General features: G+C 40.8%; 1 protein-coding gene across 1 annotated transcript in view; it reads right to left on the bottom strand.

Annotated features, from left to right (window-relative positions):
• Window positions 1-19,096, bottom strand: part of unc5db (unc-5 netrin receptor Db) — a 195,478-nt gene that overhangs the window by 81,139 nt on the left and 95,243 nt on the right. The window contains exon 3 of the mRNA XM_054610379.1: window positions 2,104-2,247. Coding sequence (XP_054466354.1) covers window positions 2,104-2,247 — 144 coding nt within the window. The remainder of the gene's footprint in view (window positions 1-2,103; window positions 2,248-19,096) is intronic.

Raw genomic sequence — 19,096 nt, 5'->3', positions numbered from 1 at the left:
TAAGTGTTACGGTCAGTCAGGCCTCAAATCTCTCCGGCAACTCTAACACGCCCGCCTGCCCTCGGCACAGCACACCACGACCTTCAAAACCAACTCCAACCAGTGCAGGATAGAGAGGATCCCATGGCCCTGTGTCATGTAATCTCTTGGCAAGGTGGTTTGGAGGATACACCAGATGGAAAAAGTGCAAGAGGATTGCTCTGATCATCCTGGGCATTCATGTGCATACAATAGTGACGGATCCTATTCTTACCATTTTCAAAACTGCCTTTGATAGATCGTTTCAACATGATTGGGTTTCATGTAGGATCATGAGAGATTCCCTGCATGTAGGGATGTAGGAGGGAAACTCTATAATAGTGCCTCAGTTCAGCTGGCATGTAAGGTAAATGCAAATTGAATGATATGCAAATCCTAGCAGATAAAGATGTTAACATCACATCATTGACCATGAAGTCCAATTCTTACTTTCTTCAAAGGACAAGAAAATACTTTCTTGATGTGTGTGATATCTCTCAGATTTCTCCAGGGCGGCATCAGAAATCAAGTAGAAACAGTTGGAGTGCAGCGTGAACACAGAAGAGGGCTTTAAGATAACCTATAACACCATCTGGTAGCGGTATTGGATTCGGACAACAGTGGGCTGTGAATAGCTGATTGCGTCGAAACCTGATTAGACAGCATTCGTTCCTGGGAATAGATTATTTCACCACTGATACATCTGATTCATTTTCTGCTCAGATAATGTCGGCTTGCTGTGTTCACATAGTTTGGTCGAAAACCAAAGGATAAAATTGAAAAAAGTGGTCTTGTTCCAGGCTCCAGGCTACTAGAGGATAAAGAAAACCCATGGATATATGCTGTAAATCAAACTGGGTGACTGTCATTCTGCATGATCATAATACTTCTTGGACCTCCAGGGGAAAATCTATAACATAAAAAAGTTTATGTATATACCAGGGACTGACATCCTTCACCGCACTTGATGGCTTTATATTGTGTCTGTTTTGTTTTATTTTTATGTTATTATCTCACAAAAAACAGTATCCAGCCAATTATTCTAGGTATTTTACATGGCTGTCACTTAACCTTTTAGGATGTTGATTTTCTTTTTACAGCAAAGCACGGGACATAGAGCAGATGTGCATACTGTAGCTAAAAAAATAAGGACAAAGGACATTTTGTATGGTAGCCCATGCCATCAGTGTATGAATGGGTGAATGACCTGTAGTGTTGAGCTCTTTGAGTGTTCCGAAGACTATACATGTGCTGTACATCTCAATTTCCTTAAGCCTACTGTATCTCATCAATTTATATATATCTTGGTGTAAATACATTTGATTTATGCAATAGCTAATTTCACCTCCATATGGCTTGCCTCCATGGATACCAATAACTTTTCAAAAACACTATTGCTTTTGGCCAGGCTTATTGCTAATATGTGCATGGTGTGAAAGTCCCAAATGCGTTGGAAAACCAAATGCTGTCTGTTTATCTAGAGGCCCACACCGAGCTGTATTCACTATATCTAGTATGTCACATGTCAGCTAAATGAATGTGGTTTACTACAGCAGTTAGAACCCCAAATAAACTAAATGGTACTGTGATTGCAATACATGGATCAAAATACTGCCTAAATAACTACATAGTGAAGCATATTTGTAAAAAAGTTAAAGAGTTCAGATTGATCAGTGCTAGGCTATGCTAACAATGTAGCTGCTCCAACAACACTCAACATAATGTCAACTCGGTATAAATAAGACAGCGACTTTATTGTTTATATCATAGAGAGTCTATTGTTCAGATACATTAATGCGAGTTCTGTCCGGTCTCTGTACTCATATGAGCTACATTTATTTCCTCTAATATTAATTGTACAACGTCAGGACTTCAGGAGGCCAATCTCAACGCTCATAAGCTTTTGTTGCATCAAAAGTTTCCAAAGACATTAGCTTAATTTTGGTAACACATCCATCTCATAAGATTACTCTCTTTTCACTAAGACTTTTCATGCTTATTTATTTCATATAGCCAAATGCAGCAACAGAAAGCTTTGTGATAGAGCTGCCACAGTACCCGTTGCTGAGGTGTTTCCATACTCACAGGCGATGCGTACAGTAGCCTTGCGACTCTTGGAGGTGCCCAGGTGGCTCCAGGCCACGCAGAGACACCAGTAGTCCTCGGGTCCGTGGAAATCCTCCACCTGCTGACGGGACACATTTATCATCACCTCACGCACCTTCAGCCCTGGAACAACAGAGAAGATAAAATAGTTAGAGCCTGCTACTGGGACCTGAATCCAACAGCTTCAGAAGCATCAGGTTTCTGGTTGGGACTGGGCCCTTCTGTTATATAAAGCATAAGGTCGGGTTTGGATTTTGTTAGCATGGTTGGTTCTCAACAATGCATTGAGTTTGGTTCAGGTTTGGTCCATTTTGTTGCTTATCACTTTGGTCTGGGTTGGGGTTTAATTCTTTTCAATGTAATTGATTTAGAAATGCCATTTGCTGTGTTTGTCTAACATGTGTTATTGTCATTTTTGAGAGTTATTTTATATTTGTCCGAAAGTCTTCCCAAAGCAAGCACATTATTTTGAGTGTTGGAGTCATTTAAATTTGACCTGGTTATGGTGCTGAAGTCAGAGGATCACCAAAGTTATCACGTAATTTTAAAATGAGTCAAGAATAACTATTGGTTAAAATTGAGACAGGAACACTGGTCATGTTTGACCCACCTGTCCACCCCAAACTACTACCTAGGTGGACTTTGATTAAAATGTATTTCTGTGGAACCTGAAAACCTGAAAAGGGATCGTAGTTGACTTCTCATTGGCAATCTTTCCGTGGCTCTGGTTTGTAATTCTAACATATTACGTGCCCTCACCTCTTAATGCATAATTAAGAGGTTGTGGTCATTTCACATATTTCTGCGAAATCAGGCTTGAATTTCAATTTGTTAAGCCATTGCCATGCCTAAGCAGCCATGCCATTAGCATGGCAAGAATATGGCTTAGGACGTTGGGTTGGGATGGGATTTCAAATGGGGTCAGGTTCAGTTGGGTCAGGTCTTAAAGATGCATTTTTTAGACTGGGTCTAGGCATTTTTGTCGGCATACGCAGTTAATGGGGCAAACTGAAATAGGAAAGCCCTGCATTCTAAATAAGGGTCCTTACAAAATCCTTAATCAATACCACGATACGTCTACAAGGCTGACACACTTCCTTTATCAGTGCAAACCCCCCCCCACCCTCGGCTGAGCTCTGAGAGCATCAGTAAGGAAATTGGCAGAAACACAGTCCCCCGGGGCTACTGTATGTTGTGAGTGCTCAACGCCGCTAACAAGAGGAGAGCTAAATCAGCTGTAGCAGAATTAGCATTAATAATTTGAACCACACTTAACCACTTCAAACAGCATACGTAGGCTTCGCTGTGCAAGCGACAAAAGGATAATACAACATATTATGTAACACAAAAGGCATGCGAACACAGCACTTGGCACAACGCTCTGACTGTATTGTATTGAATGCATTAGAGAAGAAGAAGAAAACCCTTTATTTGAAAATCCTCTTAGGCAACATGCTCCCCCCAGTTGAAAGTCTTCGTCACCCTGTCATATAGCTTCAGATGGGTATACAGCAACCAGTTTTAATCTGAGTCCTTGGTTTAGGGGCTGTCACATGTGTTTTCTCACGGCTCCTCAGAGCCCTTTGCAGCCTGCAGGCCACAGCTGGATTAAAAGCAAGGGATGCACAATGTGCTGGGGACTGCCAAAGACCAATACCCAAAACCCTCCATCCCTGACTCTTTTGCCTTTTGTGAATACAACCTCTCTGATAAATAACACTTTAATCTGACATGCTCTTACTAAAGTCAAACAGCCTCATACTGCGGCTGCACAGCTTGCGGAGCGCTGAGCAGACTTCGGAATGAATACCAATTAAACCGGAGTGACTGGCAGCGAGGCTGCGGCAATGGATCCACGCTGGTTGTTCACAGTGAAATTAAGAAATGGAGAGCATTTCGTGGTGGGCGGTCTTCACTGTGCCGGGTGTAAATGGCAACAACAGAAAAGTGGGCTTCTTGCTTTTTTTTGTCACACCAAACACGGTTGACAAGTTGTGAGGAGCTGATACAAATTAGGCCGTTCATTGTAATATGGTGCACTGCGGTGTCGTTGGCGACCGGGGTAGTTTAAATCATGATTGACAGGCCTGGCGAAAAAAAAAGAGAAAAAGGCCACTTAAAGAGGAATAAACAAAGCAGCAGCTGTATGGTTGGTGCTTCCTAGTCGCAGCCCCTGTAGAGTCAGGGACACAAGCATAATTCATAATTTCTCGAGCAGCGGCAGAGAGCTGGCAAGTGTACGTGTGGGAGGAGAGACAGCGGAGAAAATAATGTCTAATGACTTTCCATGATGCCCTAAAAAGTGTGAACCTGTGTTTTGGAGAATGAGAAGAGAAGAGAGAAGAGAGAGTGATGGAGAGAGAGAGAGAGAGAGAGAGAGAGAGAGATGGCAGCGGTAAGCCTTCTCAACAGAGCGACATTTCCTGGTGTCCAAAAACAACGTAGACAGGTGGTTTGCTGGCGAGATGGAGACAAGTGCTGCAACTGTGTCATCTGTCAGCCCTATTTGTTTATAGGCAGAATACAGTTGACAGGGCTCATTAGAGTAAACCACTTGATCTGTTCTCCTCCCCATTCCCCTCCTTGCTCTTCGCCGTTTCCTGAATCATTTGATGAATCCATCCAAAAATGGCTGAATCACTCCGAGGAAGACTGGCAAGAGGGCTGAAATAAGAACAAAGTTTTGTCTGTTCTGATCCCAGCGAAGAGGAAAGTGCCACCGTCTAGTTTATTAAATTGGATGTGGGTGACAAGAAATTCATTAAAATGTTGCATTAGGATCATTTCTGCTTAAAAAGTTTCGACTTCATGGGTTTGAGTTCAGAGGAAAACTTTTGTCCCATGTCATCTTTCACTCCCAGCATATATTCCCTCTGGTTCTCTTCTGTTAACCATCCAATAAAGGTAAAATTGGAATGGGGAGCAGCCCCATAGATCAATATTAGACTTTTCAGAAAATGGCAATATCTGCTCAATGCACTGGCAAACGCAAAATACTGGTCCATTGGCTTTGAAGCAGAGGGAAAGTGAGAGCTCAGTATTAGACTCTATCACCCTCACTTGAAAGGCCCTGCCCTCATTTTAAAGGTGATGTGTCATTTAAATATCTGTTTAATGTCACATTAACCCCCTCTCTTTTCAGCTTATTTCTTACTCCTGTCATTTACAGTCCTTAAGCATAGTCTCTACATCATAGGTGGCTGTTGTAGCCATATATTCTTATCTTCAGGATAAGTTAGGGCATTCAGAAATGTCATCATTTGGCATGTAAGTGGTACAAAAATGCTTCATTTCTACTGCCTAATTCGGCTAAACTTGACCTTGACTCAAGGTAGGATTCTCGGCTGATCGCCATAGCAATGCCGTGCAAAATTCACGTGGCTTTATCTTCAATGTGACCAAACAGAAGAACGTCTGCACTTGTTTTGTGGGCTGCATTTTGTGAAATCTGGGTGGATCAAAATATTGTCCCTACTGATGGTAGCTTGGCTATTTAGAAATGGCGGGTTTGTGTGATTTGCACGATTCTCGCTGACCAATCAGTGATCTGCAGTATTTTAGCTCCACCTTCTAGAATTGGCTCAGTTCGCATAGGACCTCAAGTGGTACCAAAAAAAAAGTACCATTGACCAGGTATTATCCACAACGTTTACAGGATATGGAGAACCAAAACCTATAAACAATGAAACGGAAATGTGAATATAGAGACATTCTAGGACTCTATTCTAGGACACTTTTCATGAAATAAAAAACTTCTCAGTTTAAAATGTATATATTCCATATTTTAAATATTTTGCACAAAAGTGGCAGTGTAATACTGTTATTCCCTTACACTTTAGTTTCAAAAAAACTATTTGGATAAACAATTAATCTGACATTATTACTTTGTTGAATCGATTATTAATCGGGTAAAAAGAAAAAAGCTCATCTACACCGTTTTATTCAAAAAAACTAAGCTTATTCCTTGTCTTATACAATTTTTTTTCCTTCAATAAAAAATGAGAAACGTTACTATTTAATTTGATATTGCTATAGTTTTCTGTTTTCTATTTCTACTTTGAAGATTAATAATAAGAAATATATTTCAGCTAATACATTATCTTGTGGTTTTATAGATTTAGCCACCCAGCAGAATAGAAAGTCTTTACCAACTACAACATTAATGTGATGTACCCATTAATGCATCATTCATTCAATTCCAGTAATATAATATGATTCTGAGATGGTCCACTCAGCACAATTAGTTATTTTATTTTGATGCCAATACCTTAGTCATTTTACTTGAAAAAGATTAGCAAGCCAGGACTTTATTTGTAGAGTATTTTGCCAGCTACATTGATCCATCACTAAGACAGAGAAACCAGACAGAGGATATTTCTGTCTGTTACATTTGTTTTTTAATTAGAATCGGTATTGATTGTTTTTGCCTCTGCTCTTTTCTCTGTTGTATCAGAAGTCTCTCCAACAACACTTGGTGGCACCGACGGTGAGGTCATTTCCTGTAATACATCACGTGAGATAAAAAAAAGCCTCGGCACAGCAAAATGTATTTCATATCTAAATTGGAACAAGAGTTATAGTTATAGTTTTTATTAAAGTTTTACTTGATGCATCATAAAATTGTAATTGACCTGCTGAGCCCTGCCTCCCACTGCTGCTTCATCAAGCTGTCAGAGCTACTAGGGAGCCCACACTATCACTAAATCCACTCCTTAATCTTATTTCTGGAAAAACAAAAAATTGATTTCAGATAGAAGCAGAGAGAATGGTAAACAATGTGTGTTTTAAGGGTATATCAAGGGGGTCAAACAGATTCAGCATCAAAAACAGGTTAAAAAGATAAAGATAGAAGCTAAAGCCTACAGATCACAGTTTATAAGTGAACCAGTTTTTGTTAATGTGTACCATTAAAGGTCTTGTCCCATTAGCGCCTAGCAGTTCCTGGTTGCACTGTAACTGAGATAAAGACAACCATCGAATGGACTTGTTTTGATTAATATGGGGCAAGATATGAGTGCCTTCAAATGATTTCTATTCTCAAGAGACAGCTCAAAGAATTTGAAATATGAATGCATCTATGGTCATTAACTTATCTATTGCTGCAAAAGGAGCTAGTAAGGGACGTAAGTAAAATCTTATTTAAAATACAATATCTTTGAAATCTGTGTTTACTCAAAGAAAGCCATTATCAGGGCATCCGTCAGTGCCACAGGTGGCTGGCACAGACTGTACTGCACAAGAAAGTTTTACCCCTTGTGATGTCAGCATGGAGAAGTTAGGAGTGGTGAAATAATTTCTAAAATTAAATGTTCACCCTTTTCCTAATGTATTTTGGCCAGTGGGGAGGATGCTTTCTTTTAAATATGCCATTTTCTGGTTAGATAGATTTGGACATTTTTTAAAAATATATCTACCAACACAATACAGATCCTGCTAACACATAAATTTGGGAAGAAATGGAAGAAAACCCATATTGTCAAGGAGTTAATAGGTTGATCGGTAATTATGGCAAAGCTTGCAGCAGAATATTCTGTCAGACTCTGTATGGGAGGGAAGCTTGGCTAAAATGATTCACCCACATAACAAAAGGAGACAATCCTTACCAGAAAAAATGACAGCTTGTTTGCTCAAACACTTAAAGTGACCTACATTTGAAAAAACAAACTCATGCAGTCACATAAATAATGATTTTGGTCTCTCAGTAAATAAGGCAGAGGGAGCTTGACATCTCCTCAACTTAACCAAGCAGTCTTTTTTTTATATTTTTTTTCCATAAATAAGGTCTGTCATTAAGAGAATTTATCGATTGTTCTAAGATATAAAAACACATTAGTAAATACCCCTCTCGAGAATTTTGAAGCTTTATTTGTCTTAAAAAAGGCCGCTAGCTAACAAGTGGCTAAATAAGCCAACATAGAGCCATCATGCCGACTAGTCAGCCTTAACATCCTGATTGTGTATTCTCGCACTACGACCATAGTGTAGTTTGTTTATAGCCTAACACTTTTTAATACAAAAGTTATAAAAGTGGTGTTCATTTAGAAGATTATCTTGCTGAACAAAAGTGATGATAGTAAAAAAGTTAGCAGTGATGAAGACAGTGATGAAGTTTTTTGCTTTTAGGGTACAATCTCTAAGATCTCTGCTTTATTCCCTATGGCGATGACCTGTAATAATAGCTATATGTATAACTGAAATAATATGTCCTTCACATATCTCCAGAGCCATTCATCCCGATTAACTTCACACTTGGCGGGTGTATTGCTGGGGACCCACGAATGTGCAGTTCTAAATCGAAGCAATTTGAACAGGCGATACGATCAATATTGATGAACTCTGAATAAACAAGCGATATCTCTAAGGGCCGAGCATGTTGTCTGCAGCAAGCCTTTGCAGTTGCTACTCATCAAAATGCAGTTCACTTTTGTAGCGGGATGCTTGATAAACTAACATCACGACCCGGGTCGTCTTCTTTTTCCTGGAGCCAACAAACGATGAGCGTTTTCTCGACAACGCTGCCTGCAGCACATCCATGGGCCAATCAATCGGGCCGCTCCGAGCAGGCATGCTTTCCCAGGGGGCACGCCCCTAGGCAACGCTGCAAGCAGCAACACCGGAAATATCAAGAATAATAAAATCTGATTAAATTCACACTTTCCATAATAAAATAAGTAGGCAAAAACACGTAAATGCCTGCATCATAACGCGCTGACCAAATAATCCCTGATAATTACCTTTTGATAGAATTGTCATTATTTTATATATGAAAGTCTTTTTGACAAATACTCAGAGGACCATTTTTTAAGCTAATTTTTAGTCTTTTTAGGGAGAATTGTCCGTAAATGAAAACAGCTGAATTAATTTTTGCCTGGGAAAAGCAGAGGAGCAATGGAATATTTTTCAGTCCCGAGTAGTACCTGCAGGTCTTCCTTACAAGCTGCATAAAGCTCTGACAATCTTCATCAAGCAGCTTGTATGATGCTAATTGCAAAATCTGTGTCGAAGTCTGTAAATCACTCACTCCTGCTTGTAAGGCTTAATTGCTGTGAGCACACGGCAATAGCTGAAGGCGACTAAGATGAGCATTTTAACATTTTAATCAACTCAGAGCTTCTCCCATCTGGATTTGAGCGTCTGGACAGTAAGGGGACACAGTTGTTTGGTGGTCTTTCAGCGAATTAAATTAAATAGAAACTATGAAATCAGTGGAATTTATGCCTTTGGGTGACGCTCGAATGCATATCAAATAGATCTAACATATCTATAAGAAGGGAGTCACTTACTGTCTGAAAGTCCGAATGCCACAAGCTTTGCAAGTTAATCAAAGAAAATACAATTTTTGGAATGACACAAAACATTTGACCCTTTGCTAAGTACGCTCCTTTGTTGTCTGTCAAGCTGTCGGAGCTTGCATGGAGCCCACACTATCACTAACTGCACTCCGTGGAGAAATATCTACGTTTTGGACGACCAAAAGGTATTTCAGAGAGAGGCGGACAGAGATATCTACAATATTTGTTTAAAGAATTTATCCAGAATGGCTGACTGTTTCAGCAGTGAAAAACAAGTTAGAAAGCTAAAGAAAGAAGCCAAAGCCTACAGATTACCTGGTGATCAAGACAGAAGACAATGAAATGAAGAGTATTCTTAAGCAGGTTAGGTCTTTATTCACTATCATTAAAAAGAAGAGCAGCATGTGTAGACATTCACTAGGCTATACCTTCAGTAGCTAGCGTAGCATAGAAATGCTGGCTAACCATAATTGTGTCCCTTATTCTGCTTTGGTTAGATTGTGAGGTTTTTAAGTAGAAACTTAATTTTCAGGAAATGTATCTCCTTCCAACCTCTCCGGGAAACAAGTTCCACTTCAGTGTGCTGCAGGAATGAGTCCTAAAACGTGGCAATATTTTGCATTTCCGGTTCCCTCATCTCAGAGTCTATGTCGTTTTGAATGAATTGTCATTCAGGAATGAATTCCTGAAATAAGGTTTGTGGTTGAGATAGAGATATTAACATTTGCTTGTATGGCAAAAATAACGTTAGTAAATACCCCACTTGTGAATATTAAAGCTTTTACTTTACTAGATAACAAGTGGCTTAATGACACTACTAAACATCATCACGCCAAACAGTAGTCCGCCTTTATGTTAATGCTGGTGAGCTGGTGAGCTTTTTAACCTCTGGCGATTGTATTTTCAAATCGCTTAAAATAATCATGAAAGTGGTTTACATTTGTGAAGATTATCTTACTGATCAAAAAGTATCATGAATATTTTTTTTTGCCACAGGGTTTATTCTCTGCAATAATCCAATATCCAAAAGGAAAATCCAATTGGCTTTTTGTCGAAGGAACTGATGTGATGCTATCTTTCGGTTTGCCTATAAAAACACATCATCCTAAAGTCCACAAAACCAGCCTGAAGATAAAGAAAATCTGAAATGAATGCTCCGATATGATTGGCCATTCTGCGTTCAAGGGACTTAGCAAAGGATGAATTCTAAATACTCTACAATGGTCTTTCATCACTCTGTTGCCGTTTTATCATCCTATCTCCATTAGCCTGTGCATTTACATTAACATGGTTGGTGAGTAATTAAAGGGTTTAGGGTAGAGGTTTGACGCCACCTTCAGCTGTTAGCTTCCCTGTGTTGGAAGCATTGAAGCAGGGTTTGAAATTGCTGCTCACCTCCAGTCAACCTATAAATGATGATGGTGATGGTGATGGTGGTGGTGGCGGTTGACTTAGTGGGTTGACAGGTACCGACCATCGTTCAGAGCCTCTTTTCTACTGGATAAACCTTTCTGGCTGGTTTAGAAAAAAAGACTGAAAAGAACAGATGCTAATTAGCTTCACCTCATGTGGTTATATCCGTCGGTGAATTTATCATGCTCTCTATGTACAGCTGGTTTTTATTAGCATGTTTCTGTGATAAGCAGCAACTCTGTGTCCACTGTGTCATCTTCTTTTTGATACCTTTCAGGAGCTATGCAGATCCCCATTACTGATGCATACAACACGCAATGGACAGGTGCTCTTATCTCTACTGGTTGTAATGGTCGGCTGCACTGCAAGCCGATATGGAAATAAAGCTAACATGCTGCCGCAGGTTCCATTATATGTTTCTAAAGATGTTTTCTGATCTAGCAAAAAGCCATACATATCATGTATACAGTTCAATTTGCAAAACCTGAACATGTATACTGCTTATCAGTAAGCACTCCAATTCTGTCCATTGACATAATATTACATTAGTATTGACATTACCCAATCAAATTTGAGTCCAATTGTTTATCATTTTAATTTCTATGTATTCATGCAAAAAGCTTATTTTGAAATTGGCTGGTGAACAGTCATCACTGCAATCTGCAATTTAGCTGCATTCAGTAGTCAAACAATTGCAGATATTGTTGCCAGGCAAACACCGGATTATTAACACAGTAAACTGAAAATTAATATATCAAATACAATATGATTACAGTAGTGGAAATGTAGAATGTAATAAAGCATTTGGAAGCAAGCTGTAGTTTGATCTCTCTACGCTGTACTTCAGATGTTACGCTGTACTTCAGATGTTGCTCTCTTTCGAACAAAAAGGTTCATCTGATAAACATGAGCATTCATATCTTTGCAGTTTTGGCCATCAATTCTATCAGTAATTGCTTGGATCTTGGAACATAGTGACACTACAATGAAGTCTAATTGTGCAAGAAACATGAGCAGTCAGACAATCAGAGACAATTTAACCGACAGTTTAGGCAGATTACCTAAACTACTTTATTTGAAATCAGTTTAAACGTAAGTGCAGTAAACTTGACGACTAGTTTTGCCAAACTACAAAAAGTCCTGCATTAAAATAACTCTTTAAATATGTGCCGTTTTGTTTCAATGCTTCTCATAACAGGTTAAATTCAAGTGTTCACAATCACTTTAACAACACCCAATCACATGTACCACTATCATTAACCGTCATCGAAAGAAATGATGGTGTTCACTGGAAGCCCTTAGCTAATGCTCAAAACAGAATAGTGCATGAAATAGGATTCTAATAAATTCTAAAAATTTTCAAGCTGTACGTCATCAGTAAAAAAAATCTTGATACTGAAAGGCCTATCTTGCAAAGCCTAATAACCATTATGATATTCTGTTTCATCTTCCTTGCCCATGTGCTTGCCTGCACTTGTGTGCCACCTACACATGCCGTAAGAGCCACAGCAGAATTCTTTCAAGTAGAACTCAGAACACTACACTTCAGATCTCAGAACAGCATTTGCACATTAGCATCATCCTCCATCAGGGTCTCATTACGTCCGCTCCGGCTCGCCAAGTAGGCCTGGCTTCCACACCAGGACTTAATGCTGACAGAGGAATCCTGCAGGTATTATTCTGAAAATTCCCCCCGCTGGTTGGTAACCAGAGCACTTAAAGCAGCGAGGCTTTGTTCAAAATGCATCCCAGAATTAGCCACCATTGCACTCTGCCCACATTCATATTGCATACTGGCAAAACTGGCTTGCACACAAGAACCCAGGCACACAGACATACAGTACACACACACATATATGCATGTGCATGGAGCCATTAGAGTCTACTTCACCAATCTTTTTGGGGAAGGATATTTGATAGCACATCATTTCTTGTTCCCTCCAGAAAAGAGAACTTTTATCTCCCAACTCCATTAGGCCCTGTGCCCACTGTAACCAGAGACAGTCCCAACCCACAGCTGTGTCTCTTTGAAATGATACCCAATTTCAGGCCTGCAAAATGTGAAATCAAGCCTGACAAACCCAAAACATACCGCTAACAACCGACACACCTTGCAGTGTTATGAGACGGGCGAGAACAGAAGTGACACTATGCAGCGAGGGTGGGAAACAGGAGCAATTAGAACTAGAGTGGCTCATAAACAAAGAACAAGGACAATTTGTTTTGTGATTCTCTATCTGTGTGTGGATGGGGAGTTAAATGCAGATTGATACACCAAGCCGACCCACTCAAGTGAAAAATCATCATCACTAACTTCAGTTCCCAAATTCATCCCTTTTCTGTTTCTGCTTCAGGAAACATCTCTGAAACTTTTTGTACTACAACATATTGAGCACATTAATTCTAATCATTAGGACTAGGCTCCTTTGTTTTTAGAGCAGAATTTGTCTAGATTACACCTGCCTTAATTTCATTTTCTCTGCAAGTGCAAGTCATTTTGTTGCTATAATACTGGTACAGCTCTGCCAGATGAGCAGAGAGGGAAAACAGTGAACTTGATGGGACGGGGTACTGGGGCCATACAGGCCATATGGTCCACGGCTGCTGTTGAATAGGTTTTATTTTGCTTGGGAAGGTTCCTAACTGAGTGAAATGACCTGGAAGTATTATTTGGCAGCTGGGATAAGAGCTGGTGGTATTCTCTTAATGCTAAGGAAAGATGTTTCAATGCTTCCTTTCGTATCTCCTTTTAGAATAAGGTGGGCTAGAACATCCTTTAGGAAAGGAAAGGAGACAATGCTGTCCGATAAATCCTTGTTCTTGTTATGTGATATCTTGTTTGGTATTGATCATCAAAACATGACTTGGGTATCTATCAGCCTACCCATATTTGATACATATTTTTGCTTGCAACATATAAAGCAACGCATGTCAATGGCATCCGCCGTCGAATAATTACGTAGCCTAAGTGTAAGTCTGATTCTCTTAGCACCGCGGTTCTCTTTTCGCAAGTCCTTATTAACTCTCCTTCACATCTTTCCTTGACATCATGACGTTTTCCATGAAGAAAAGGTGGTTAGGCAAAGACTTAGGATAATTTTTGGAAGATAAGACTGCAGTTAATGCCGCACGTGGCCCATCGGAGTGACAGTTGTGTCTGGATTCTCCGCAGGAAGTTAAATGTGTGGGCGTTAGGCTACGCCAAGGTTGTGCCCTCACTAATTCAGTTGGTGATTTTCATGGGCAGAATCTCGAGGAGCAGCCAAGGTGTGGGGAGTAGTCTGGTAAGGGGCCTCAGGGTTGCATATCATATGCATATTTGCATATCATATGGTCCTGCTTCGAGATTCAGGTGTCATTTGCAACGGAGTTAAGCAGGTTGGGGGTTAGCATTTTCTAATTCCAAGGACTTCTTCCGGGAATTGGCGAATTGCTCCCTTTGGGATGGGAGGGCCTCAAGGACCCATCGCTGTGGAGGTAATACAGGCATGTCCAGCTGGGAGGACGCTGCGGTACAGAACATGCCAGAAGGAATGAGGTATCCCACATGCCATGGGAGATGTCCCAAAAGAGCTGGTGGGGGGAACTTAATTTTGTGTCATACCCCCTATTTCTAGACCCAAGTTCCGGTCTATATCCACACTGTCAACTATCAGATAATAGCAAAATGCAAACCTTTAAGTCCTGAGTTTTGTTTTGCTGGAATCATGCAGCACAGAGAGGCTCCCGGAGTCATTCTGCATCTTATCTTTCATAGGTAAGTGTCACCGAGCTCCGTCCCAAGGGTCCAAATTGGAAATAAAAAATCTAGCGCATGCATCGATACTCCTGTGACGGCTCAGGTATTGTAGCCAAATCCGCTGACTCTTCAGTAGCGTCAAAGTGTTCCTTTCTCTCTCGTTAAAAAAAAAACCTTTACAGCCTAGTTCCCAGCCCTGGCAGCAAACATGTGGGGAGGCTAAATAAAATCATTTCTAGGGAAAAAAATAAAAAGTTATAATGCCCCCCCCCCCCCCAGGAGTCTATAGGGGTAATAGGATGGTGTGTGCGTATATGTGTGTGTATGCGTGTGTGAGGTGTATTGTCCGGGCCACATTCGGTTAACAACCCCATTAACTGGCTCACAAAGCAACCCCGTGGCAAAGATAACATCAATCCCGGCTTTAGAGGCCATTATGTTTCAGCCTGAGATATACGCACCGCCCTGTGAAAAGCGAGGTGAGGCTGCGGCAGTGGAGTAGCTAGAAGGGTGGTAAGGTGTCGCCGACGAGCCCAGCCCTCCGTCCACCCGGCAACCCCATCCTGACCCCCACACAAACACACACATGCGACAAAGCTCCAACTTGCTGCCGTGGGCTACTTGGCAGGTGAGGTCTGCAGCCGTTTATCTGCTTTAGTCAAACCTTCACACACCAACAAATACACTGACTTCATATATATTCTAAAATATTCAAAGACACACACCGTTAACGCAACATAAACACACATACGTGCACCAACAGACATGCATGAATAAGTACAACCAATACGTAATCCAATTATCAAGCACACGCTCATTGCACACACCCTCACACACAAACGTAGTCCCATTATGTACATATGCGTACATGCAATACCAATACAGGCAGTACAAATAACGGACTATGTACATACCCAGATGGCTGAGCCACACACACAATGTACATTAACTCTCATACAAACAGATAAATACTTACCACATACACCCACATACCACTCACTCCCCCACACACACACAAACACATGCGATACGGCTTCTGCAGTGTATGAAGGCACAAGCTTTGTCCGCCCGCTGCTCACCGATGACAACATTCACACTCCACGTATGCTGGAAAGAAAGGTCAATGATTTTTTTTTCTCTCCCCACTTCCCTTTCCCTCTGCTTCATCGGCAACTATAGAACACAGGGTTGTTCTATACAGGTACATGTTTGTGTGCAACTCCGAGCGCTTAATAGCCAGATTCCTCCAAGGGAGGCTTAACTGCCTCAATTAAAATCACATAAAGGAGAATGCGTGTGAGTCTTAACAGCATAAACACGTCTCTGCTTTAAGAAAAAACAAGGATAAAGAGTTTCTCCCCTGATAGAGTCAGGTGTATGCTGATTTCCTCTCACACTCCTGGGTTCGAGGCAGTAATCATGATTAGGGAAGCGCCAAGAGAGGCGGCGCCGATGAGTGACGGCTCCCACCCGTTGTTCGGGACTTATGGGTGGGAGGGGAACTGCTCCACACCCAGCACCCAGGGGATCAGCCTGTTCTCTCCCCGAAGGCACCCCGATGAGTGTCTCCCAGATTTGGTGAGACAGGGAGGATTTTTAGGCAACCGTGGGAGGAGGTGCTGAGAGTTTCTTCACAATAGGATATAGGACAGAGTTTACTTCAGGGGATGGAATTGAGAAAAACCCACCTACATCCAGTTTACTGATCTCCTGAGGCTGACGTGAATCTTAATCATGTCGACCATCGAGTGGCATCAAACAGAAGTTTGGAAAGGTGAACATAGGATGTCAATTTGTTTTCAGCCTCTGAATATCAGAAACTGGAAATCCTAATTTTAGGTTTTTAAAAAAAAAAAATTGATTTCAGTGGTCTATGTATGCATGAATGTATAATAGAGGGACATTGTTAAAGTAAAAGTATTCACTTGCAGTTTTTAGCAATTAAAGCTCTGAAAAACCCAATGCATACCATCTGGCTAGCACCAAACAGAAGACCAACACAGTTAGCAACTAGCAGGCGTACATAGTACAGCAATTAGCAGCCAGATATCAGGAGTTAATGCAGCTTTATGGTTTGTTTAGACTTATTGTGAGGCAAATTTTAAGGGCGGCCCAATTGCATTTAACAAATAATAAAAAGATGCAAGTCGGCAGTAATGTTCCCAAATGTACCCAAATTTGCTGTAGACGGCTGAAATAGAAGCTTCTGTGCAAGTTGAAACCAAGATTCTGTGGACGAGGAAAGCTTGCTACAGTTAAAGTCTGAGCAGTTGGTAATATATTTTATAAAGGTGAGTTCGTATCTATAAAGCGAATCTGCTTTTATGTCTGCGAGCAAAAGGATATTATTTTGTACCGGAGGTGTTTTGGTTTCTGTTTGTACTCCGAGGTAGTATTGACCAATCACATTGGAGGAGGCTTTGGTTGAATGAAAGAAAACACTCTATGTGAAGCGCAAAAGAGGAGGAAAGCATTGGCCAAAAGGCCATCTTGGAACCCATCAGCTATTGTCAAACAAGGATTTAGCTTTTCCGTTGGTTTAAAATTAGCTTGTCAACTGGCAACTTGTGAAACATTCTGGTCATAGATGTAGACTTGCAACTCCAACTCCATTCAAGCGTCTCACGTTGCCAATCAGACTGTAAACAACAAGCAGCGCATGGAAAAGACAGTCATGGCCCGGATATCCACTCTCTTCACCGGAACCCCCAGAAATATAGCCCCTGTCCCCCAGCAGCTTATCTGTTGTCAGGACGATGGGTTACCATATTTAGGGTGTTAACATTGACTGCACCAACTGTATAGTGTTGACATTTTCTTGATTAACAGTTTATACCTACTAGAGGAGAAATTAATGCAGGGCACCATCTATTAGCTTGTTGCTGTGAGCAGTGTCAATGTTCACTTAGTAGCAAGTAGCTTCTGTGTTAGCAAGCCATGTAAACAAGCAACCATTTGTGACTTTGTGCCACACATTTATTTGAACCTGTTATCTTGGAGGCCAATGTCAAAGAGGTAGAGTCTGCAGTAATGACTGTCTGTTCCACTGATATGTTCACACCTTTGTCACTGTTTTGGCAAATGACTATGGGCCTTCTACAGGAATTTTACTGTCTTTGCATAAGGCTGAAATGTTTTGACCTTAAACGTCCCTCTCTCTTTTTTTTTCATAGCCGGTGTATCCTGCGTTGCTTGCTAAACCACAGTTCCTTGAGAAGTGATTCACTTGCTCCATAGAAAATAAATGGGTGCAGTTCTGCTTGTATCGCCTCATCATATGGCGAAATCTTACATAGCGTTGGATCGGAATGCTCCAGTGCTGTTCATGTTCGATAAGTGTGTCCAGGTTTTTTTTTCACAGCAGTAACTGTAGATTGAGCCGGACAATATTCTGTACATGCAGGTTTTTCATTCTTGTGATCATCATGGGACACTTGAACTCCCCACTGAATGACAGACTAATGAAATTCTTTGGCTACAGCTCCTTAAGGCAGGATGAGACAGATTTCATTACAGGCTTTACGGACTGACATCCCAAACACTGTTGAATCAAATCCTAATCCCATATTGGTCTAAGCCTTGGTAATATTCTTTTCATATATATAGCTGCCTTCATATTTCTTTCGCTCTCATGTCTCAGATAGATATCAGCAGAGTTATTAGTGGAGTAGAAGGCATGAATGATAGCTGTAAAAAGAATAACAGCTGTGCCGACTTATCCAAGCTCCAACAGACAGATTCACTTGACTAATAATGTGACCATGCAGCTCTTTGATGAAGTGACTGGTATCATACGCATCATAAATAGGATTTTAATGAAAGCACCTGTCAACTGTGAAGCAAACATTTCAGAAGCTTCCCCAATATCGAAAAAACAACATCAACCAGAAAATCATTTGAAAATTGGGCAGTCTGTTCCTCTGGAACTGTTACTTTGCACACGCAAATCGTGTGCAGTCTGAAAACATAAAATAATTTACTGATTCTAATCCAGCACTAGCTAATGGCCAAATACATAAAGTGGAGACTTGGAGTTGAAACATGTTTAGGTCCATGCTTGGAGGCTGACGGTTACAATAATTGTTGAATCTTAATTGCCCCAGATATGAATGTGAGTCTGAATGGTTGTCTGTGTTTATTACCCCCTTTACCCCTTGCATTAAAAACTTTTTCATATCGTATGCAGATTGTATCTAGATATGATTTAACCTGCTTACATTTACACCTCAGATTATAATTTGTCTCTGGTGGTCAAATTGAAATCTAACAACTGAACGGCTCAAGCAAGCGATTACACATTTCCTGTCTGCTACTGATGCATTGGGTCAGAGTTTTTGAACACCCGCAAACCACCAGCTTTATGTATCATATTAGCAGGATTGTAAAGACCGTGGTCACAGTGTGTCCCAGACTACCTCCAGAGGTGGTTTGACTGATCGAATCGCAATTCGTCCTCAATTTGTTTTGGGTGCATTTACACCTGTTCTCTCATGTTGTCCAGCCCATCAGATGCAATCTGATCACCCAA

Source organism: Anoplopoma fimbria, chromosome 13 (genome assembly GCF_027596085.1).
Source record: "Anoplopoma fimbria isolate UVic2021 breed Golden Eagle Sablefish chromosome 13, Afim_UVic_2022, whole genome shotgun sequence".
Lineage (NCBI taxonomy): Eukaryota > Metazoa > Chordata > Actinopteri > Perciformes > Anoplopomatidae > Anoplopoma > Anoplopoma fimbria.
Note: the sequence above shows the minus strand (reverse complement) of the source record. Positions and strands in the feature narration are given on the sequence as shown.